At 43.1% G+C, this 24,962-nt stretch overlaps 1 protein-coding gene across 1 annotated transcript; it reads right to left on the reverse strand.

The window, feature by feature from the left end:
* Window positions 1-6,973: 6,973 nt before the first annotated feature.
* Window positions 6,974-22,529, reverse strand: LOC310782333 (apolipoprotein B-100-like; the record flags this gene model as incomplete). Its single annotated transcript, XM_083643000.1, has 27 exons — window positions 6,974-7,975; window positions 8,072-8,258; window positions 8,427-8,541; window positions 8,643-14,666; window positions 14,842-15,215; window positions 15,381-15,490; window positions 15,591-15,742; window positions 15,864-16,036; window positions 16,131-16,341; window positions 16,449-16,579; window positions 16,674-16,856; window positions 16,950-17,155; window positions 17,283-17,450; window positions 17,621-17,824; window positions 17,923-18,102; window positions 18,212-18,407; window positions 18,544-18,755; window positions 18,847-18,993; window positions 19,079-19,193; window positions 19,294-19,741; window positions 19,859-19,944; window positions 20,052-20,176; window positions 20,297-20,449; window positions 20,634-20,781; window positions 20,929-21,074; window positions 21,214-21,326; window positions 22,475-22,529. 27 exons carry the CDS (start codon window positions 22,527-22,529, stop codon window positions 6,974-6,976), a joined length of 11,364 nt encoding a protein of 3,787 aa, XP_083499126.1.
* Window positions 22,530-24,962: the final 2,433 nt, after the last annotated feature.

Raw genomic sequence — 24,962 nt, forward strand, 5'->3', positions numbered from 1 at the left:
TGGACAGGTAATCTGGTTGGAATGAACAATAAATGATTAAATCTGTGACTAGTTACTTTGCATTCTATCATATCAAAACATGAAACAGAAATATGTATTATTGGAAATCTGAATTAATTTTGCCGTCCCAAATAAGTCCTGTGGGGTTACTTATCATCATCACAGGTCAAAGGTCATTCTCTGCAGCTGACAATACCATCTGCTCTGCTTCAGGCATGGGGATCGCTCGAGTGACCAGACTGCTTTGTGTATAACGAAATGAGAGCTCACCAAATCAATATGGTTCAACAGGAGACATGAGGTGGCATTATTAGATAACAAAATGTGATGATACAACTAAGATGAACAATAAAACAAGTGGATCTTGGAGTGCTGCGTGGGTCCGCAATCAATGCAAACAAGGAACAGGTGCTTGTAGGAATGGACTGGATCAAGCAATACGAAAATATATATACGTTTGTCAAGTATCAATGGCGAACTTAAAGAATGTCCCACGCACACTGTTCCATGGCTATACAAAAGTTAAAAACAGAGAAAAAATGGCTAATTACTGTGGCAAAAATGAGTCAACACAGGTTCAGTACCATGGAGAGCTCGTTTCATCAACTACTGATGGCAGACACCTGAGTGGAGGAGCACACCTGACAAACAAACAAACAAACAGACAGACAAACAGACAAATGGCACTGAAAACATAACCTCCTTGGCAGAGGTAACAATATAAGAAAAATAAAACATAAAAGTAAAACATAAAAAGTGAGGTGAATTAATAAACGTAGATTACATAGAGGCAAGTCTATCCACCTTATTTCTAGCTGCCATGATGCCTGATGGGTGCTTCTTCCGCTTCCGGTGTAATAGACTGTTTTACAGTCTATGGTTTTAACTTGACAAAAAAAAAGTCTATGAGGATTTTACCCTTTTACAGCAGAGCCATTCTGCTCTACAGCCGTGTCGTTCGGGTGCTGGGATAACGTAATGCATTGTGGGTAGTCGGCTACTGTGGCTAATGTTAGCAGCTAGCTAGTTATGTTACATGGCAGTAAAACGCCATTGAATGACCAAATTGAATTAACTTTTAACCATTTCGAGTAACACACATTTCGAGTTTACATACGGACCTCCAACGTTGGTTAGTTGTTTATAACGTGACTATATGTATAACTTTTATAAACGGACTCCAGCTTCCGGTTTATAATTCGGGTCTGCAGCCAGAGTATAACAAAGGAAATGGCAAGCTGCAACAATAAATCACGTTAAACCGGACCTTGTACCCATGATTATTTTTTACAGTGGGGCATTCAAAAATAAGGTGGATAAAAGTGAGGTGCTTTAAAAGAAGAAACTGATTTAACCTCTCTAAGCTGAACATGCAGGTCATTCCAAAGTCTATAACTGATGGTAAAGCATAGATTGTGCCTTGTTTTTAATCTAGACTTGGGAACAGTCATTAAGAACCTGTTTAAGGTATGTGGTGTCGTTTGTTGCCAGCGTGTCCTTGCTTTAAAAGGGATCAGAAAAATCTAACGGTTGTTCATTGGGGTGATCACATTCATCTTGTTGCTGCAGTAAGTTCTAGCTGCTGCACAAACTGGAGATACGAGACAGAGATTTGAGTAAGATATACAGATGTTGCTCAATGACTGCAATGTCCTGTTTTGAACCTGGTTGGTTGAGCTACAAAGGAAACATTTGGTAGTTCTGTGGGTTGAGACCAGGGCAGGAAACTTAAAGGGACAGTTCACCCCAAAAAAATCAATTCTGATCTCAATGCCAGGATGGGGAGGGGATGAGTGTATTTTTTTCAACTTACCAGGAGAACAATGGCAATTGTCTGAAAAAAAGCTTATCCGGCAGTGAGCCTGCCCTGCATGGAGAACTCCTGGTAAGTTGCATGCTGGAAAAACATTAATCCAATTTTGTACTTGCATGAGGACTAGATAATCACATCATTTAAATTTTTGGGTGAACTATCCCTTTAAAGGGGCAGTCAAGTAAGGTCTTTACCGCCCTCTAGCACAAGGTTGATGGGATTGTTGATCAGTACCAATGACCTGCCTACAGGATTCCCACACATTTTCACTCATGCAATTCCAAAACTTTTCATGACTTCTCCATGACCCATTTTCAAATTAGACTGAATAAAAAATGAGTAAACATTCACTACACTAACTGTAAGCATTTCTTTGTTTTTCATTTTAAACAGTAACCAACAACTCTCCTACTCACCATTATCACAAGTGATATTGGCTGCGTTTCCCAAAAGCTTCTTAGCGCTAAGAAGCTTCTTTAACCCTTCTTAAGGCCCCCTTAAGAAGCAAACGCGTTTCCCAAGTGCTTCTTAGCCTAAGATGATCTTTCGTTAAGAAGGCATGCGTTTCCCAAAAGCTTCTTAGCGTTAAGAAGCTTCTTTGACCTTTCTTAAGGCTCCTGTAAGAAGCCAACGTTGCTTCTTAGCCTAAAATTATCTTTTGTTAAGAAGGCTGCGTTTCTCAAAAGCTTCTTAGCGCTAAGATGATCTTTCATTAAGAAGGGGCATTCTTAACACCTTCTTAATGACGAAACACTGGCAGATCCAGCCGCGTCAGGCAAAAGGAGATATTAATATAGTGTCCACTGTTCCTCTTGTGTTTTTCCCTTTTTCCTTTCTTTCATGCACCCTTTAGTGTTTAAAATTGGGGAACACTTGAAAATCTCCCCTCTATGTATGGTTACTTGTGTTTAGTAGTCGGCTATATTCCTCTAATCAGAATGGATTCCTTTTATAATAAGAATGTTGTGGATTTATATAGCACCTTTCACAGAACCCAAGGTCGCTTAAATTCTGTAGTGTTTCTCGCAATTTTGTTGTATGCTGTGTATATAAAGCAATTTGAACTGCAGTCCATGTCTGAAATAAATAATGTTTAATAAAGTTTAACATGAGCACGATTAGGTTATTCTACCGTCGTGGCCCACTGGTGAGCCTCAGAGTGCCATCTAGTGGGCCGCAGAGGACCTCTCACATCAAGATATCACAATGATAACCTATCATTTATTTGGGAAGGTGGTCCTCAGAAATGTTTTAACAATCAGAAGTGGGTCTTGAATTAAAAAAGGTTAAGATCTCCTGTTCTACCACCATCCCACATCTGCATGCACAAACACTATGAGATACAGTAGTTCATCCCCATCAAATGCACACACACAAACAAATCACATCAACAAATATAAGCACTCTCCAACTCACGGATACTTGACAGAGACAATCAATCAGGGACTGATTTACATCAGGCTGACACATGTAGCCTCATTGAACCTGGCTGGAAACTAATCAAGCTGAGGCTTCACCTGCTAGTCTATATAAAGGAGCTCCCAGTCACACATGTATGAGATACCATGGCTGCTAGACAGCATATTGTTATTGCGCGAAACCAACAGCGTCACCGTGCGCGAAGCAAAACTGTATGTAAATGCATATGTGCGTGAGCACTTCAGCCCCCTCGACGTGCTGTCAGACCGGGGTATCCAGCTGAAGTACCGGTTGCCCCGCGCTGAGATCCAGTGCCTGATCCAGCTTGTGTCCCCACACATCCGGAGGGTAACCCGCCGCAACTTCACCCTCAGCCCGGAGGTGCAGCTCCTTGCTGCGCTGTGTTACTACGCAGTGGGGAGTTACCTGGAGGTGGTTGGGGATGGAACCGGCCTCAGCAAGGTGTCTGTGTCATGGAGTGTGGCAGTCGTGACACCGATCCTCCTGCGCCATGCCTATCGGCACATCCACATGCCCACCACGAGGGAGGAAGTCCGACAGGTCCACCAAGGATTCTACACCATGGCTGGGATCCCCCGGGTGATAGGTGTGGTGGATGGCACCTTGATCCCGCTCCACAACCCATCCCTGGTGGACCCAAGCTGGATCTGCCGCAAGCATTATCCCGCCATCAACACATAGGTGGTGGTGGACCATGACGGCCTGATCACCGACATCGTGGCCAGGTGGCCAGGAGTCACCCACGACAGCTTTGTCTGGGCGAACTCTCCCGTGGGGCAGGCGGCTGGTAGGGGAGAGTTCAGGAGGAGCTTCTTCCTCGGGGACAGTGGCTACCCCCTGCGCAGCTACCTAATAACCCCGGTCACTAACCCAGCAGCATCACCAGCGGAGGAGAGGTTCAACGAGGCTCACACATACACCAGGACACATGTTGAACGGGTGTTTGGCAGGTGGAAAGCCCGCTTCGGCTGCATCCATCGGTCGTCTGTTGCGCTGCACATGTCACCTCTGAAGTCGAGCAATGTCATCATTGTGACCGCTATGCTACACAACATAGCTGTGCGTGCCGGTGCAGATGAGCCACCTGATGTGTATGGTGAGGACGACTCGGAGGAGGAGGAGGACGATGACCCACCACCACCTCCCCTCCCCAACGAACCCCGAGCAGCACTCCACCAAGCCGGTCTCCAGGCCAGATGGGAGCTCATCAACCTGTTCTGATTTCGGACTTCCTCACTTCCCCAACCTTTCACCTTGCAGTCACAAAAAGAGAACTACTACAACCTTGCAGTCTACTGAGCACCTGAACACCACCCCGCCCCCCTCAACCACCACCCCCACCCCCAAATAAACATATGAAATAAGGCCACTGCCACCATGCAGTGCGGCACGCATCATATCAGCTATTATTATGCTTAGGGCTGGAACAGGCTAGCAGCAAAGCTCAGATTTGGTTAGCTGCTTACTTTCTCCTGCCCAAGCATGGCATCTGAGTTGATGGGTGCTGCACTGATTATTGTGAGTTGGCTCAAGTGTGCGGATACACAGTTAACACACTGAGTGAGTGGCTGTGAGAGAGGGAGATGCGAGAGATGTGAGAGAGAGTGTGTCTGAGTGATAGTGTGTGGACTAATGGTCCAGCTGATCGAGTATGAATACATGGCCAACACATGGTGGCCTGCTACCAATGCACCAATTCCCCATTGCTCATTTGTGTGTGATGACAGACAACAGGTGTATCCCAAGTGGCAATCACATCAAATTACGCACAGTTGTCTTGATTAATGCAGACTACATAAGGATCCCTGGGTAGTTACACACATTGAGACAGAATGGCAACCAAGAAAGCGCAGGCCAAACGATCGCCACCCTTCACCCCAGAAGAGATGGCCATCCTTCTGGATGAGGTGCAGAGGCACCAGAATCTCTTATTTGGTGGGACCAGGGGGGCCAAGAGCATTGTGGCCAAGAACCACATCTGGCAAGCCATTGCCAATAGCATGGCCCCCTCCAGTCCCTGTGGGCTGCGAGTCTGTCAGGGAGTCCGCAAAAAGTGGCAGGAGTTCGCCAGCCAGACAAAAAGGAAGAGGGCGACTGTGAGGAGACAGAGCCAGGGCATTTGCCATATGTTTCTCAGAAATCCACAATCTATCCCATGCCATTTCACTAATTAACCTCCCTCCATTGCAGGTGACGCGGATGCAGGACCCAAGTAATGGGAGGGGTCCCACCACTTTATTTACGTTTTTTTTCTTTAAGTTCACCTTGTTCCCTGTGGTTTATGTTTTTTGGTTAATAAATTCACTTTGTTATTCCATAAGTTGTTGTCCTGCCCATTGTGTTTTCCACCACACCTCCACCACTGGCACACACCACGCCCTATAATAACCACTGGCACACACCACGCCCTATAATAACCCGGGTTTCCTTGTTGCTTATACATGCAGGCAGTTTATTGTGCCATCTTGAATGTCCTTTGTAAAATCTCTTATGACTTCACCAGAGAATTGATCAAATTCCCAGACTTTAATAAATACATATCAAAATATCATATTCCACTCAATGACCAGCAGGCCTGCTTTTTTCTTTTTAGATTTTTTTTTTGTTTTTACATTTTGTCAAGTCAGCTGCAGCAAATGTTTACGCCTATGTCCTTAGTACTTGATGCTATGACATTTTAAGAAACTAAATAATGTATACAACCACAGTCATAACATCTGTTTCTTTAAATGTCATATTTGTCAGTGAAGAAACACTGACATCAAACTTTTTTTTTTATGAATTAAAAATATAGTTAAACGTATTTACAGTAACACTATGCCACAACACACTTGAAAATACTTAACGTGCTGAAACATGTTAATAAACAAATGTGTAGTGGCCTAGTGGCTAGTGGCCATGGCAACAAAGAGGTTTTGGCTAAGACAAAAAGGACTGAGGGCTTTTAGCTCTCATCAGCTTCCATAATTATCAGGTGCTATGACACCCCCCCCCCCCCCCCCCCCGCCCATGAAGATAAGAAGCCAGGGACACCTATTGTTCAGGTGGCTTGGCAGTGACTGAAACTAGATCGTACATATTGTAACCAAGCTGAATATGGAGGAGAATATTTCTTAGGGCTCCAAGCAGATAGCCTAACAACTGCTCAATTGAATGCAGGGCCTTTGCTTGTTCAACAAAATGTAGTGTATGTGGGAGGTACTGTCATCTATTGAACAAAGTGCAGGTAGACTATGACTAGAAATCAAAAGATTGTACATGTTCAATCCCATGCTTATTAGGCCTATAAGGATGCCATTGAGAATGTTTGCATAATCATTTCTGACTGACAAAATGTGATATGACAGTATACAAGTATGCAGTATAAGTTTAATCAAGTATAACGTTGCACCTGTTTAACTATAGTAGAAAGTATTAATGCATTGACATGGTCTTGTAGATACCCAAATTGGATAGAATTGTCTGCCCACGTGCAACTTCAGATATCCTAATAAATTATTATTGAAAACCTTTGTGAGAAAATAAAAGATTCATACACAAAGCAATTCAGTAAATAGAATTTATTTCACACTGATATACAGAGAAGTAGAAAAGTGGGACTATTTCAGCACTTCGGTTGATACAGGTTCTTACACTCAAAACCACTTTTTTTTTTAAATATAGCTTACCATCCTACGTTATTCTTAGATGGTGGTGTTTTATACAGTCCATTTTCAGCTCTTACTGGCGGAGGTAGAATGGAAGATTAATCTCAATCCTTCTACCATCAGATTTCACATAAGCGTTGACGTCAGCAGGATCCTGCTGCACAAAATCAGATATTGCGAAGTAGAAGTTGTTCACCACAGATCTGACAACATCCAGAATGAGAACAATGGTGTCATTCACATATTTCATGTCCATAACTGTGTTGGCATAGTCGGCGATAGTTTTCATCTCGCGTACAAGATGGCCGTAAAAAACATTGATGTAGATAGCAATGACATCAAGGGTGTCAGACTTAAGCGTGTTGTCAACAAAGTCCTGAGCTTTGTCAATAATGGCCTTCAGGGACTCACCCAGCTTCTCCAGGATCATGTCTAGGCTCTCCATGTGCATCACAATATCTACAATATGGTTAAGCATGGTCTTCACTGTGTTTTTAATCTGCTCGATTATCTGGGACCCAGTCATGACATCACCAATGGGCATAGTGACCTGAATGTTACTGATCACGTCAATCATGACATTGTAAGCATGCTCAACATTAACAGTTATCCTCTGGATGACCGTTTCTAGCATAGCACCAATGCTGCTGGTCAGCTTCTTGAGGACCTCGGGGAGAGTGGTCATCTCGTCAGAGCCAGGCATCTTGAACCGGGTCTCCCTCAGGACCTTGATGGCAGCATCGAGTAAGACCTGGACAGTCTTCTGGTACTGGACAATTGTGTTCCTGAAGAGGATGGACAGCTGGCTTAGATGTTGGGCATGGGTGTTGGCGGTGTTGTATGCCTCCTCAATATAGTTGATCATAGCACTTTTCAGCTCTGCTGCATGTCCGAAGAGCTGATACTTCTCAGCAAAGCTGGCCAGAGAAGAGGTGATGGCAGGAACCCTTTCCTGTAGTCCAATCATCATTACGTCAGTGGCCTCAATGTTGAAGACAACATTCAGATTCATTTTAACACTATCCTTGGCAGAAGCTCTGATGGTGAAGATGTCAACATCTGTCTCAGGAGCAGACTGTTGAGTAAAAAACACACAAAATGAGACCAAAACTATTTGATCATTATAACCTATTATTAAGTGTGCAACAACATATCAATATGAGATACTCACAGCATAACGACCATAAAGCCTGGCATTCATCTGAGATGGAACCCTGGCCTGGAGCTGAAGGCCCAGGAAGCCAGTGGATGGGATGGAGGCGGAGGCACTGATCCCATCTTTGCGGACAGAGTAACGGAGGTTCACATCAGTGAAAGCAGGGCTGGTGATGTCCATGTTCAGTGTGAGACGGGGACCACTGAATAGAGAAACAGGAATTGTCACTTTTCTGTAGTAAAGAAGAAGGTAATTCTACTAATAAAAAAAAAAAGCTATTTTATGTGTTCATGTGAAAATCAACATATGTGTAGTCAAACTGCCAATTTGAAATTCTTAGTGAATGAAAAACAATTACAGCACATGTTACCTCATAGCATGGTGGTAAAAAGCTTGCTGAATGTCCATGGTCATGTCAGTATGGGTTAAGAAAGCCTTGCTATTCAGGGTTAAGCCAGCATTCTCAAAGCTTGTGGTGATAGAAGCTGTTGAAGGAAATTGTTTTTAGGTAAATAATTCAAAATAACAATTTATACTGCTCATTGAAAATGTAAAACTCCCTAGACAAGAAAATATGGTAACTCACAGTCCAGGTCATAATCCAAGAAGACAATAGCAGAGGTAGCAGAGGATTTGAAGGTGACTTTGAAGACTGGAGCATCACCCTCCACTTCAGCTGCCAGGTTTGTGCTGTACACTGGGGTGACAAGCTTGGCATTGGCAGAGATTTTCTGCTTGGGTACTGTCATTTCAACGACAGTCTTCTCAAAGATGGTAAAGTCACCCAGGTCACTTGGCTGAGACATATTAATCTCAACATCAGCAGTCAAGGAAGAGGTTGGTGCAAGGTCAATGGTTGCCTGGGCAACATGCTCTCCCTTGGTGTTGAAATTGAACACATTTGCCTCATTGTTGCTAGTAAACTTCAGCACTGCATATACACGGCTCAGGGAGGCTTCAACAGCCAGGTTCTCATTCACATCCATGCCAATGATTTTGGTTGCACCATGGTTAAGTTTGGCATCAGCAATTACCTTGGAAGTGGAGCGTATGCCATCACCATTCAGGTACAGATTAGCCTCATTGTCCAGGAGTCCCAAAACTATATAGTCTTCAAGCACTGTGCCATCAATGTTTGCCTTAGTGGTTGACTCCATGGAAACATACTCAAAGGTTCCCTCCAGCTTCAGGCTGTGGTCTGCTTCTGCCTTTCCAGAAGCCTTGAGTACGGGCATGTTGAAATCACCCTTTAGCATGAAGGTGGACACGGCATTTGCATTGGTCTTGGTGTCTACTACCAGATTCTGGTTCACTTCCAGGTTGAGTACAGGCAGGGAAATCTTTGCAACAGTAGCCACAGAGACAGCAGTTTCAAAAGTCTCAGAGCTCACACTGATGGTGCTGTCATGAGTGCCCTCAATGTGACGATTCTCAAGGGACAAAGAGTTAGCCAACTTGATTCCTCTCTTGGTGGTCAGACTGGTGGTTCCATCAAGTTTGGCTTTCAGGCTCTCAAACACAGAGGCTGTGATTGCTCCCAGACGGAAGACAAGATCATCCTCAGCATACAGCCCAGCATTGGCATTCAGATTGATGATGGCAGACTTGAAGGACAGATCTGTGATCAGGTTACCCGCTGAGGGAATCTGGATTAGACCCATCACATTAACAAGGGGAGTTTTCTGGCTCTTCTGGTACACAATCTTAGCATCCACATCAATAGTCTGCTCAGGGGTAGTCAAGATGTCCTTTAGCCCTGTATGCTCATATAAGTTCAGATCACTGATGGCTGGGGTGTGGAAGTCAACAAAAGGCAGCTGAATCTCAGGAATGCTGATTGGGCGAGTCAGGAAGTCAAGATTTGCCTCCCCATCTATAGCAGCAAAGACGCCAGCCTCCCTCTCGTTGTTTTCAATGGTGAAGTTGTAGACAATTTTGTACTGATTGAAACGTGCCAGAGCCACAGTGTTGATCTGTTGTATGTCAGGCTTGATGATCGCTGAGTAATCATTCTGCAGATCCACCTTTCCAGTAAGAACATCGTGGAAACTGATCTTAGTGTTTGCCTGGTTCTGGAAGTTGAACACAACCTCAGTGGGACAGACAACAACATTGATTACATTGGACAGGACTCCACTGACGGTACCAACCAGCTCTGTGTCATGGTTTACCTTCAGCTCAATCTTTATATCGTGAAGATTGGCATTTCCAGATACCACTACAAGGCTGTTTTTGATTGCTGGGCCCTCTGATTCAGAACGGGCATCAAACTTGAAATAGCTGAAAATGACAGAATCCGCATTGAGGGTATGTTTCATCTTCAGGAGGTCTGTGTCTGTATCACTAGTGAAGGTCAATTTGGCTGTACTGGGGTTAATGGTGAAATGTAGGTCACTCTTGTGGGTGCTGTCATGAGAGTTAAACTTGTTAGTGCCCTCATTCCCAACAGTCAGTGTAATGATGGTACCTTCCTGGCGGGCCACAGCTTTTTGGGTCAGAGATGCCTCACTGGTGAGGCCAATCATGGGGAAGTTAAGCGCATGATTGTAGGTGGTGTCAATAGTGGCAGACAAACCACCCTTAGTAGCTAAGAAGGCTTCATTCACAAGTTCAGCATTGTATGGTACAGTGGTGGCCTTCACTGTGGTTTTAGCTGAGGCCTGGGCAGAGAGATCAGAAAAGGTCACAGAAGCTTGGTGGTCCAGTGCAAGGGCATCGTGAGTGAATGTAAGGCTCTCTGCAGCAATCACACGATACATGTTTGGGATAGCAATGCGAGCTGTGGAATCCAGGTTGAAATTGAGGATCTCAAAGTTGTTAGATGTTCCCTGGGAAGTCACAAAAGCTGTCAGCTGACGAGTATTGTCACCATCAAGAGAGCTCTGCACCTCAGCAGCATTTCTGATATTGTAAATAGGGGAGTTGACTCTGAACTCACCATACAGTTTGCCAAAGCCTGGAATCATGACCTCACTAGGGATGACTGGCAGCTTGATCTCAGGAATCTGGATTGTCTCAACAAGTTTCTCGATTGTGACATGACGGAGAGCAGGGAATGAGATCTCGGGAAGTGTGATCTCAGGGAGGGAAAACTCTGGCAGGGCAGGAAAGTAGTTCATGGTCAGGTCTCCAAACAAAGCATTCACATCAAGCAGCTTGATCTCAAAGTTGACAATGAAATCAATAATCTCAATGATTCTCTGCTTAATGTCATCAATGGAGATGGTGGTGGCTTGCACAGTGTAGAAGCTCATGATGGTAAACTCAGGGATGTCCAACTGTGTTGGGATTTCAAACTCGTGAAGCTTATCCATGCTGAGTTTCATAGAAGGCACAATGAGGTCAGTGAGAGGGAAAGTGAAGGATGGTATATCCAGCTCAGCTTTCTTCAGTTCAGTGATGAGAATCTCAATAATTTGCTTAACCTCGCTGACAATCTTTTGTTCAGCAGCCATCTTATGAATGATGTCAATCACTTTAGTGAACACATCAGCAACAACATTCATAGCCTTGGTATGGTATTCACTCATCAAGTGCAGGACAGTGGTTAGCTCAGATTTGACATCCATTTCGCTGATCTTTTGCTTCAGGTGCTCAGAGATCACCTTCAGGTCATTAAGCACAGCCTGGTCAATGACATCCTTGATAGATTTGATCATTTCTGCAATCTTAATTTCCCTCAGTTGCTCCATGAAGCCCATCACAGAGGAAAAGACAAAGTTGACAAAATCTCTTGTTGCCTCAAGTTTCTGTGGTAGTTCAAGTGCCCTGATCAGCTCATTCACATGAGTAATATAAGCAGAAATCAACTGGTTCACCTCATCGGCAAAAGCATTGTAATTGAAAGACTTAAGCTTTTGCACAATGGTGTCAAGATAAACATTCAGTTGCTCGATCACAAGCTGCATTTCAGTGGCCTTCAAATAGTTGATGGTTTCTTCCATGACTTGCACAACTTTAGCACGGATGTCTGTGGCCTTCAGTTTGTCAGCTATAACCTGGATAGTTTCATCAATTTTGAAGTTCTTGATCAGCTCCACAACCTTTTCCAAGATTACCTCAACCTTCTTATCAAGCTCAAACTTGACAATCAACTCCCTCACTTTACCGTAGAATGTGTTGAACTTCCCAAGGATGTCAAAGCGGACGATGAGCTCTTTGAGAGTTTCAACTGTTGAGCCAAAGAGGTTTGTTGGAATCTGTACCATTAGCTCCTCAATGACAGTGTGTGCTTCCAGGGTAAGGGATGAAATGTAGCTCTTCAGTTCTTCAGCAAAGTTGGTAAGGTCAAAGCTCTCAATGAACTCCTTCACCTTGCTCACAACGATCTCCAACTTTGCCTTGACACCAAAGACATTTTCAATATCCTGAAGGAAGGAAAGGCTAGTCTGAGTTAGTTTCTGCAGGTCAATCTGCTTGATTACGTTTTCAATGGCATCAATCACAGAAACGGTAATAGCTTTGATGTCATAGTCTTCAAGGAAAAGGTTGACTCTCTTGATTACATTCTCAGACAAGGTACCACTTGCAATTATTTCCTTGGTAGCAGAAACAATGATCTCCACACGGGATGCAATTTCAGTGAGGAGTTTCTCAACAGCAGCCTTTAGGTTCAACAGAGAAACCTCCAAGTCTTCAGTGGAAATAGCATATTCCTGGAAGAAAGCAACCAGGTACTGCTTCAACTCAACTGCTTTGGCTTCAATGTTCAGTTGGGCAACAAAGTCGCTTGCAAGTTGAGGAAGAGCCTCTAACTTAGCCATTATATCTTCATTGTTGATGTAGTTCTGCAGTGCCTCTGCCATGCTCACAACAATGATCCTGATGTCTTCCAGGAGAGCTGGGAAATTCTCAATGAAAGGCAACTGAATCATGTGGATCTCTGTGCTCTTATCATATTTCAGGAAGCCAGAGATAGCAAACTCCTGGTTTTCAAAAGAAGCTGTGTTGAAAAGGCTAGTAAGGAGTGTGCTAGACATCTCTACTCCAAGCCTATCTGCATTGTGATAGGCGTTAACTTCCTGGTTCAGGGCATGGTTATTCATCTTGGACTTCATTAACAGTGTGGCTTTCTGTTCATGAGGAGTAAGCAGTGTGTCCATCTTGTTGTCAATAGTGGTCTCCAGGGAGAAACCATTATCCATTTGCTGATTCAGTGAGGCTCTGTATTCATGTGAGGTTGCAAATGCCAGAGGCTGTGCCCTAAGGAGGAATTTGCCATAGAGCTGGGCACTCTGCTTTCCGTACATGGTCAGGTCACCATCGCCATTAAAGATGGCATCAAGGTTGAAGTCAAAGGGAATGATGCTGGCACGGATGGTATGGTCAAAACGCATTGGCTGAGAGTTGAAGCGGGCATCATTGGTGATTCTGGCAGCAAGACCAACAACTTCAAGCTCAGTGTTGTGGCTCATGTGAGTTCCAAACAGTTTTCCAGTGGTGCTGCACTTAGCATTGGCAGTCAGGTCAGCATAATTTACCTCATACGTGTGCTTGATCTCTTCCTCACCATAGATGGCTTTCAGGCTTCCTGTCAGGTCCATCTTGTAGAGCTCTGCCTTCAGCTGAGCGTCATTAATGAAGTTGGTGGCCAGCACTTTCAGGTTGTTATTGACATTTGCAGAAGCAGTGTAGGGCTTCAGATCAATGGTGATGTCATGAGTATAAGATGTATAATCACTGACACTGGCTTCAGCCTTTGAGTTGAAGTCAAAGCTAGAGAGAGTCATGGCCAGGTTATTGGTATTATCAAACTTGATGTCATACACTGCAGCCTTGTTGTTGATAGACAGAGTAGCCTTTGAAGCATCAAATCCAGCATTGAAGGTGTTCTCCATGGTCAGGGGGCTCTGGAGGGTGGTTGTTCCACTTGTGGCCAAACCGTCCTTGTTCATTGTCAGAGTAGCCTTGTGGATAGCCTCATTCTCAAGGAGCTTCACAGTAGCATCACTGCTCATAGCCAGACCATTGACATCAAGGGAGGTAGAAAGCAGACAGTAGATACGGTTTTCAGACTGGTCTGCGTTCGTCTCCATCCTCATGATGACTTCACCGGCACCGGCAGAGGCCTCAGCCTGATTGTGGATCTTCATGCCAAGAGCAAGTGCATTTGTATCACATTTCAGTGACAGCTTCTGGTCTTTGAAGGAAACCTCAGCAGTGTTTGTCAGGATGTCTTCAAAGGCTTTGGTGTTAGACACAACAGAGAGTTCACCATTGGCAAAGGTTGCTGCAATTGTGTTCTCTGCCTGAAAAACTGTAGAGTCAATCTTCAGAGAAGAATCAATCTTTGCCTCTGGTCTGAATGGGAAGATCATAAAAGATTGTGTGGAAATGGTGTTGCCATAGATGGGTCCAGCCCTGACTGTTCCCTCAAGGTTGCTATCAGCAGAGATTTCTTCAGTGTTGATGCCAGCCATGCCAGTGTGTTGTAGGTCAATATTGAGACCGAAGGGACTTGTGGCTTCAATCTTGCTGCTTGATCTAAGATTGAATTTGTCTGTGAAAGTGGCATCCTCAATGACTGTAATGCTGGCTTCAATGAATTTATGTACCAATGAGCTTTTCAACTGGGCTTTCATAGAATCAGTGTTGGCCAACATTCCAGAGCCTATATGGAAAAAAGATGGGAAGAAAAACCTAATTGATGATCATTCATAATTGCATAGACAATGCACACAGCTTTTTGCTGCTATGCAATATACACAAATAGCAATTATCATGCAATAAATTCAGAATTCATTATTGTTAGTCACTATTAAAATTTAAAATAAAAAATTAAATACCTTCCATCTTTATTGAGAGGATATCGAATGGGGAGGTTCCTTTCACATCAAACATAGCTGAGTAGCTTGGTGCATCCACAACATCTTTGCCGGCAGCCATTGAGGCCTCCAAGTCATAGAGGTTGCTCTTCACCACAGTTGAAAACTCAGCTTTGCCAAAGAATGGGACAGACACAGAAAGGCTCTCAGGGACAAAAATCTCTGGGATGGGGATCTCCATGGAGGCGATCTCCAGTCCAAACTGGGGCATAGACACGTGGGGTGTGGTTAAGGCAGATGGGAAGTTCAGCTCCTCTGTTGACTTTCCTCCAAGAGGGACAGGGATAGCAATGGTAAAGTGTTCACTGTTGAAGTGGTAGACTACCTTTGCCTCACTGTTTGAAAAAGAAAAGAAAAAGAAAAGCATATTTTGAATAATTTGCATATAATTAAATTAGAGCTGCACCTGCAATGATTAATCAATTAGATGTCAACTATTAAATTACTGTACTCGCTTGAATAAAAATGAATGACCATAGTTTGTTGGTTTTGAATCTTACCCATTCAGGAACAGCTTCTCTGGCAAAGTCATCTCAGGCATATCAGGCACTCTGAAGTTCTGAATATAAGGTATATCAGCGGCATACTTCTCCATGTAGTTATTTACTGCCTGAAGAACAATCAAACTTGTTTTATGCTGACTTCATATTTGAAAAGAATAATTGGTAATATCAGTTGGTCAAGATATTTGTGAAATCCAACTTTCATACCTCCACAGACTTGATGAGGATGTGACGGACCTTCATGTCAGTCTCCCCCACCGGCATGTCAAGAAGGTCATTGCCATACTTTTCAACCAGGTCAGAATATGGAATCTCAGAGTTCATATCAGACTTGACCTCAACCTCAATCTTGCTGTCATCTATAAAAAATAAAGAATGATGAGAAAACATGCACTCATCTACCTAGTCAGCAATTCTAAGTGATTATGAAGTGACTATGTGAGGTTCTGAAGAAATAGAGTAACTGGAAAAACACAATACCATATTTCATTGTGATTTTCTGGTCAGAGGTGGCCCCCAGAAGCTTGATGTCACTCTCAAGCTCTACTTCCCATTCCACATCACGCTTCAGGTTGGCTGTGACTGTGGCATCAGCATTGATCATGGGTACAAGAAGTTGGACTTGTAGCATAGCTTCCTTCATGGCCTTCAGACTTTGAAAAATAGACCAATGAGTCAGCATATTTTGAATGATGAGGAGGATGATATGTATGTTGTTAATTGATAAGGATATGAATGATTTCTTACTTGGCATTGCCAACCAGGGAGAGCTGAGGGATGTTCTTGTTTACAAGGTCAAGGTAGATGGAGTGAGTTCCTTTGCCCTTGGTGTTGCCATCGACGACACCCAGTCTGAATCCAGCCTCCACATCATAGTCAGGGATCTGGATGTCAGTAGTGATGACGTGCTTCCTCCTGTTGTACTTCATGATTGCTGTGGCTTCAGTGGGCGCTGCACCTGGTGTTAGCCAAAAAACAGTCAAATTGAAAGACCACTAAACTTGAGACTTTCACTAAATAGATCTGGTGATGATGAGGATAAGAGCTGACTAAATCATATGTTACCTTCTGCCCTCAGGATCATCTTCACAGAGTCAACCTTCTGCCGGCCCGCATCTCCCTCCATGAGGAGCTCATAGGCAATGGTGGCAGTGTATTCAGTGACTTCACCAGTAGGATGGAGCTCCACAGCAAATCTTTTAAGGTAAATAGGAATTAAATTAATTAATAATGTGCTTAATTTACTTTAAAACATTCACTTTTTCTTGTGGATTAGAGGGTCTTGCTTACTTGCTGTCTCCAGTGAAGGGGAAGTAGGGAGTCGTGTCATAAGAGGAAGCATCAGTGTACTGCAGGGCAGTGCAGTACTTCATTCCAGCGAAGAAGGGAGTGCACTCACTAACATCAACCTTGTCGTTCACCATCGGGGAGATAGTTTTAACCTCTGCGCCAGTCACTGCCAACAGGGCGTTTCTATGATTGAAATGAACATAGAAATTAAGAATGATGCAATCACAAGCATAACAGTCCCTCAAATATTTGCATAAAGGTTTTAGTGAGGCTTACGTGATGCTGATGAGTTTTGTAGGGTTCGTGGGAGCAGGGATGGTCAGCTTGACATTATCACTTCCCATGGAGACCTTGGCACTCAGCCCACTCTCATGGAAAAGGCTGGTGTGCATTTCCAGTTGAGACTTAGTGTACTCAGGCATGTGAGAGCCAAACTGAGTTACAAACTCAATGCCAGCAGAGGGCATGAAAGTAACTTCGCTCTGTGTAGAAACATAGGGGGAGGGAACTGAGCTGTAAACCTAACCAAGATGTAGCCAACCAGATGGCAAACTTATATCTGAATGTTTAATCACACTTATGTAAATCATTTTAAAAACAAAGGTGTACCATGTCACGAGCAATCTTCAATCCACCCTTCATCCCAGGGGTGAAGGTACCAGACAGGGAAATCCTCAGAGGCAAACCGGTGGCAGTGGGCAGGAAGAATTCATTGTCCATGAAGATGTAGTGGGCAAAGACTGTGTTGTCAGCCTTAGTCATCAGTCCCTTCATCAGCTGTTGGAAATATAGTAACACATATTATAAGTGTTCAATACATAGAATAGATAGAACATTCAGTGAAAACTAGCATCAGACATGGATAAAACAGTCAGGTCAAGATATTTGTCAGCAGACAGTGAACAAGTTTGTGAATGATTATTTGACACTTTGTAACATGAACATACATCCATAGGGAACATCTTCAGCATGTTGTCAGCCATCATGGCAGCAGAGTAGGCCATCTCCTCCATGTCGCGGCTCTTGAGGTATCCCAGCTCATTTCCTAGCAGCCTCAAATAAACCATGGCCTCAGGGGCCTCCTGGGCCTTCATTTCCCTCACCAGCTTGTTGAGGTTGCGTCCAATTTCTCTCATGATGTTCTGGGTAGTCTGAGGATATGAGATTGAGATGGAATTAGGAGTATGAATATTAGGATCAAATTTTGCACATGCATAAGTCCAAGGCAAAGTGTGAATTTTTGGGTTACCTGTCTTTTCCCTCTACCATTCCTGAGAGCAGGCAGCATGTTCCTAAGGACCTCATTGACCTCATGTGGCAGCTTGTCAGAGACAAAGTACATGGTCTTCAGGACGGTGTCGGGGAAGAATCCGTTCTCTCCAAACAAGGCCTCAACAGTTGGCTCAAGTCCTTTGCCCTCCATGCCAATCTGGAAATGTAAGAATTCTTGTTTTTATTGTAATCTGCAGACAGATCACTTTTGACAACTGAAAACATCATTATTACATCGTTAAATAAAGTATTTTTTTCCCATGTACCTCCATCATGTCAATGTCATAGCCGAATGCCTTCAGGGTCATTTCAAGCATGACCTCCTTGGGCAGGTAGCTGGTACCCTCAAAGATCACGTTGCCTTCCATGGAGCCCATCTTGTAGTTGCGAGAGAACTTGATGGGGTCCATGACGGTTCCAATCTCATTACTCTGCAGGGCTTCAATAATCTTCTGCCTCCGCCTGTAGGAAAGAAAGAAAAAAGAGGTTATGATTAAACCAGTGATGGTGAGTATAACATTTAATTTGTAAAAAGAGATCTTCTCATCTTTTACCTTATTAGCTAATGCAGCAAATGTCATTAAAATGTTTCACTTACTCTTGGGTCTCGGGGTCAGTAGAGGACAAGATGTTGGTGATGTGGGAGATGACAAAGCTCTTGAACTGTGTGTCCTGCTCACTGGGCAGGGCAGCAGCCAGCTGGGTCAGTTCACTTGGCTGAGGGTCCTTCATCAGTACCAGATATGCAGCAACACGCTTCTGCAGGGGGCTAGCGCTGTCCAGAAGAACCTGCATGAGAACCTCTCTGTCCTGTGACCAAAACATATATCCCTCATTAAGAATGAAATTAACATACATGTAGAAATAATGTTTCAAATATTCTCTTAAACAGTGGACTTGCCTCATCAGGGACTGGAGTCAGCCTGTAGACCTGGATGGCAGCCTGCTGGACAGCGGGGGAAGCAGCAGGCTCGTTCACACACTGGATCACGGCGGCTCTCAGAGCAGGACCGGCAGCTCCCATGGCTGCGCCCATGTTTCCAATAACCTAAAATGAGAGACCAATTATTTTTCTCTTTGCTTTACCTTCTTTCAGTAAATGAAGACATGAAGGAATGGAGATGGTCACTCACCCTCAGAGTCATGAAAGTATGGTCACTGTCACCAGTGCAGTCACCCAGCTGGGAGCCCATGAACCGAGCAACAGCATAGATTTCAGGGGTAAGTTTGTCTTCAGCTTTGTAGAATCTATTAAGGAAAGCAATACAATTGAAAATGATGGCTATGGTAAAAACTTCTGATGTGGTATTTATTCAACACAGTATTTTAATAACATATCTTCACTCACTTCTTGACAACATTGCTCAGGGCATACATGATGGTCTTGCTTGGCTTGTACTGAGCCATTTCCAGCATGTCATTGATCAGAAGGGGAGAGGGGTTGGACACCAGTCCCATAGCGAACACAGTGGCATCAACCTCAAGTGAGGAGCTGTCGAAGGTCCTGAGGATCTGCATGATGGCGCTGCTGCACTCAGGGGTACCACACTGGGCCAGAACCTGGAAGGTCAGGGCGCGGGAGACCTCAAGGGCCTCGGGAATGACAGGGCTCAGGGTCTCAATCTTCATTCCACGCACCATCATGACAAGCTTGTAGAAGTGGTGGGCCCTCCAATCACCCTGAGTCTCGGGCAGAGTGGCCAGTTCTGTCAGGAGAGCCACAGCAGCATCCTTATCCTGGGTAACACTCTTGTCCTCAGCAGCCTCCATGTGCAGACCCTTGACATTGGCCTCAGCTGCAAATACAACAGAGTTGATAATACTGATTTGATCAGAGATTTAATGTAGTGTTATTGATCACAGTGGTTTGCAGCACACAACCATGTAATATGAAATATTCATGTGATACATACAGTATTTAAAGACTCTCTCATTGTAGGTAGAAACTTCCAACAGAGTCAAAACCTGCTTGCCAACGTTGGTAACTCCATATTTCCCTCTGTTGACAGAAAACCTGAGTTGAAAAATACTACACATCACAGATAACAATTTCTAAAGCCATTGAACAGAACAGAACTGGAGAGAGCAGCAAAAAGTTTTACATACTTGTGAGAAAAGGGAACCAGGATGTGGTTCTCAGTGCAAGACGCAGAGGTCATGTGTTTTCCCTCATTGTCAAACTTGTAGTTACAGGTCTGAGCGCTCCTGACCAGCTGGGCAAGAGGGTAGTGCTGCGGGTGGAGAGATATTCATAATGTTACATTACTATATTATATTACTGTTTAGGGTTTTTGAAAACAGAGATACTAACTTGGAATCATAAGTACTTGTTACAAAGTCCTATGTTTTACCATGCCGGAGATAAGGGCCAAGGGGCTCGTGTGCTTTTTCATGGGGACAAATTTGTCGCACTTGGACAGATCCCTGGTCAGGCTGATGTCGGTAGCAATGTCCTCTCTAGCATTGACAGCGTATTGGGTCTTGCACATGCCGTGGATGGTGGGCTGGAAGGGGTGTGAAAAGACATTTGGATATTACTGATCATGTTGAAAAGTATTGTCTTTGTCTTCATTCTGTTTGAGGAAACAACGATTGCTTGATGCAGTGCTGTGTTTCATTTGAAAATATATATAACAGCTCTAAACAAATGAAGTGTATGTTTTTGGCTATAATGTGTGGGTGACTTACCATGTCCTTGTTCTTGTCTTCTTCCAGCAGAGGCACAGCCAGAGCAGAGATGATTCCCCTCTTGATGTTCAGGATAGATGTTGTCTCCCCCTCCTCAGGGTACAGTTTCACATCATACACATCCTCAACCACAACCATAAGAGGATACCTAAACAAGATAAGATACTTTTACTATGAAGTCGTATACATAATGTGTTTTAGTTCATAGTACTGTGTTGTTTATATGAGTGGGAATCTCATTTTAAGTGGAAAATGTGTTATGCTCATTTGAAAAACTATTCACACATTTACTTACATCTCCATTTCAGAAGCAAAGGCATCAGAGTTGGGTGCAGGTCTGACCACAGCGTTACCATCTGCATCCATGTCGACCACCTCACTCAGGCTACAGCCAGTGGTGCGGATGATGAAACTGCAAGTCTGAGGTACTTCAATTTCAACCTGTTAAAATATAAGTTTAATTCCTCCCCTGCTGGATATGGCATTAAAAATAACACATGCTCATTAAATGGATGCCGTACAATGGAGAATAATAGTGAAATTATCTGAAATACAGCTGTCAAAGTAGATTGGAATCTACCTTGCAAGAGGCCTTAGGTCCATTCCTGAGATGTGAAGCACCATTGATGGAATTCAGGGACTCGGCTTCATACAGGTATTCATACTTGTTGAAGGCTTTGTACCTGTCATTCACTGATAGAGAAGATCATCATTTCAAATATGATTTCAGCACACCCTCAGTACTAGGAGAAAATGCACCAATGTTAAATATTAAAATACTTTAACCATGGTTAAAAAATAAATCATAGTATGAACATGCACAAAATGTGTGAACACTTGTGAACACAGTTGTGTTTTTGCTAGAACAAACATTGGGATTTATTTTGCTCAGTCAGTTGCATAAACAATTGTTGAGTAATTGGCACATAAATTACATTTCTGTTCAAAAATAAATACAATTGTCATAATTCTTTAAAAAAAAGTTTAACTTACACAGGCATGGTCCTTGGGCATCTGAAAGGAAAACATAAGCCAACAATTAAATGAGTGAAGCAGCTTCACTGAGAAGTTTGCTCCCACAAGCAAACTGTTATGCCGAAATGGAGTTCAGTTCAAACTGTTCAAACATGATCTGTCATTCTATTATATTCTACTACACAAATGTGGATGTTGATGATAAAGTACAAGTCACTCCTCTTATAGTGATCACCTTGGGATGGGACAAATTGATCACTATAAGCGGATGATCATTATAACTCTTTATTGTAGATTACCATCTAATTGACATTTGTATATGTATTACATGAATTACAGTACATATAAAGTAAAGGAATGTTATTGACTTTAAAAATCCATACAGTAAGTTAGGCCTCCTGCTATTTCAAACACAGCGGTCTCGCATAGCGGTCTCGCCATCTTTCCACAGAGATGCTGCAATCTCTCCATACAGACAGACATGCACCGGGTATTGCTGATGTATCTCATTGGCTCATTTTTGGCAGTTTGTAAATAAAAATTAAAATAAAATTACTGTAGTTTTAAACATTTTTTTCCATTGTTCTCAGGTGAGACAAGGCCCAAAATGATCACTGTAAGCGGAGTATTGATCACTATAAGCGAATTATTTAAACAGCATGTGTATAGGAATGATTCGGGACCAAGCTTTTTATCAATATAAGTGGTTGATCACTATAGCCGTGATCACTATAAGCGGATTTCACTGTATATCAAAACACTACTTAAAATCAATCTCATTCTGGACCTCACATCTAAAAAATGTGTTGGTTCAAGCATGAAAACCCAAATCAAATATTGTAAGAAAGGGTTAGAAGGGTACTTACAAGTCAAGGCAACTGTGGTCAGGAGCAGCAAAAGGCAGAGCTTTGAGTCCCCCATGATGCCACTCTCTCCTTGGTGAGTACTCGGATGAGACTGAGGTCTGAACCGCAGCACAGGCCTTTTATACCCAAGGTGTTCTATATGAAGGGGAGGTGGGAATTACAGACAGGACAGTCTGTCCCAGTTCCAAAGTCCACTCCATACGTATGTGTGGAGGGACAAAGGCAACTAGTTTCATAAAGCTTTCCGTTGACAAATTGCAGAATCAGTGTTTTGGGGTTGGAATGCATAAACACATTCAAATGGTTGTGCAGAAGGGAAATAAGTGGAAGAAATGGGTAGAGGTGCTTTATTTTTTATATAGCAGAACAATTCAGACATAAGATGGTGCTCAGCAATATCATGCCAGTTTAAAAGGTTATTAAAGGTTATTAGCTTGAGCATACCCTTTCAGTGACTAATACAATGGAAGCTCTCTATACTGTATTTAGGCTCTGAGTGACCTGCTCTTTTTTTGTAATCACTGTCTAATATTGCACCAATCTGATTTGGATTTGGGAGCATATGAATTACAGACAAAACTTTTCAGAGATATCAAAGTATTATCCAGTCAGTGTAAGTCCATTTCAATTTCTTCTCAAATTATATGGTTATTTCTCAAATACAAAAATGCACTGCATTTAAAAATGGACTTTGTTTGACTCACTGGTGTTTTCATAGATACGGCACAGAGGCATCATTTTATGCCTGCTACAATGAATCAATTCAATGGTGAATGTATTTTGAATGCTGATGGTACAAACAAAGACCAAAACCCAGTGACTAGGTGGAATCTCTATGTCCATGGGAAGGCTACAGACAATTACACTATTTTCTTGCAAAGTTAGATTCCCCAAATCCACAGTTTCCATTTTATCTGGTGTGTGATAAAGTTCAGAAACATCTTAGAAAATCAATCAATCAATGAATCAATCAATAAATCACAATAATTATTCAAAGATGCAATCCAGAAACGGAGGGGCTTCTGCCTCTGGGAATTGATAAGGTGTAATTACATTGAACTTGTATAGGTTGTTATCAACCACTCAGAGGACTATTGGACTATAGTCTCTGCCGTTTGTGTATGTGTGATTTTGCTTGCTATCTTCTTTGGATGAAAACATACACCAAAGGCAATCCAAAATCAGTTAGAGAAATAATGTTGCAAATATTTGTCGACCATCTACCTAAAAAAAAAAAAAAGTCCTGCTCTTACAAAACTACATTTTGCTAGCACAAAATGACCTGGATCCTATACTGTAGGCTATATTTAAGAGATATTGAATGAAGACCCCCCCCCCCCCGACCACCAAAATGGACAAATTGAGTTTTTGAGTGAACTGTAGGCTATAAAATCTATTGTTATCAACCAAGCTCTGATTCCTATCAAAGAGAAAAGCCTTTTGAATTCACCATGCATGACCTCTTTTACAATTCTATCTTCTTCAACACATCATGTCAGAATAATCATTGTTGCTATAAGTATTGGGGAAGTGCAATCATGGCAAGTGCACAATGGACCTTTGTAGTTTATATTTGCTGAACATACTGTACAGTATGACAATTATGTTTTCTTTTTTTTAAACTGTGTTTATTATTTTTTACACATAAGACCAAACTGACGATTATGTTTTCAATGGGATTCACACATAGGCTACTATCTTTACTCTCAAGATAGGTCTTGGCCTCTTGGGCAAATGTGGCCTCTTGGGCAAATGTGACAAATTAACCTCTGATAAGTTTTTTCTGGGCGGGGTTTGTTTGGCAATGCAGACTTTAAATGCCCTTGATAAACTGCAGCTTGCACCAGCACTCCGGAGCAGATAGGATTCAAATCCCTGAAGTCTGCGGGAAATGCTGATTCGACTCCCCCGGGAAAATCTTAAATTTCTGACTAACCTGGAACCTGTCACTTTCAAAACCAAGTGGACTAGGTGTTTGATTTGTTAGAATAACTTCTGAACAAATGTGGGTTATTTAGGACATTTTATGGCACTAGAAATCTCTCGTGCTAGGCACGCTCGATTCCTAGGGTCACCCGCTGCTCGGGCTCGTCAGCTCGGCCGCTGTGTGACCTCACCCGCCCTGTAGCTCGCCTGCTGTGCGGGCTCACATACGCACCTCGGCCGCTACGCGGCCTTGCCTGCAGCTGGGCTGCTACGTGGCCTTGCCTGCTCTATTGGCATGAGTAGTCTGGGCACCTTTCACCCCGCTTTTTGTCATGGGGCGTAAACCACGGAACCAGAATGAACACCGGAAGGCAGTGCGCCAAAAAACGTCTTTGTTGCCGTTAGCTTGACGTCTCTTGCCTCGATTAATTGTCTGATGCAAAGCTCCTGTATTGGCTTAAAAGATGTGAGATTGTGAATCCGCAATGTTTCTAAAAGAACTTCTTCAAAAACTTCGTTCGGTACGTCCATCTTTTGTTTTGTTGTTTGCCGTTCTGATACT

Source organism: Poromitra crassiceps (genome assembly GCF_964638095.1).
Source record: "Poromitra crassiceps genome assembly, chromosome: 9".
Taxonomy (NCBI): Eukaryota; Metazoa; Chordata; class Actinopteri; order Beryciformes; family Melamphaidae; genus Poromitra; species Poromitra crassiceps.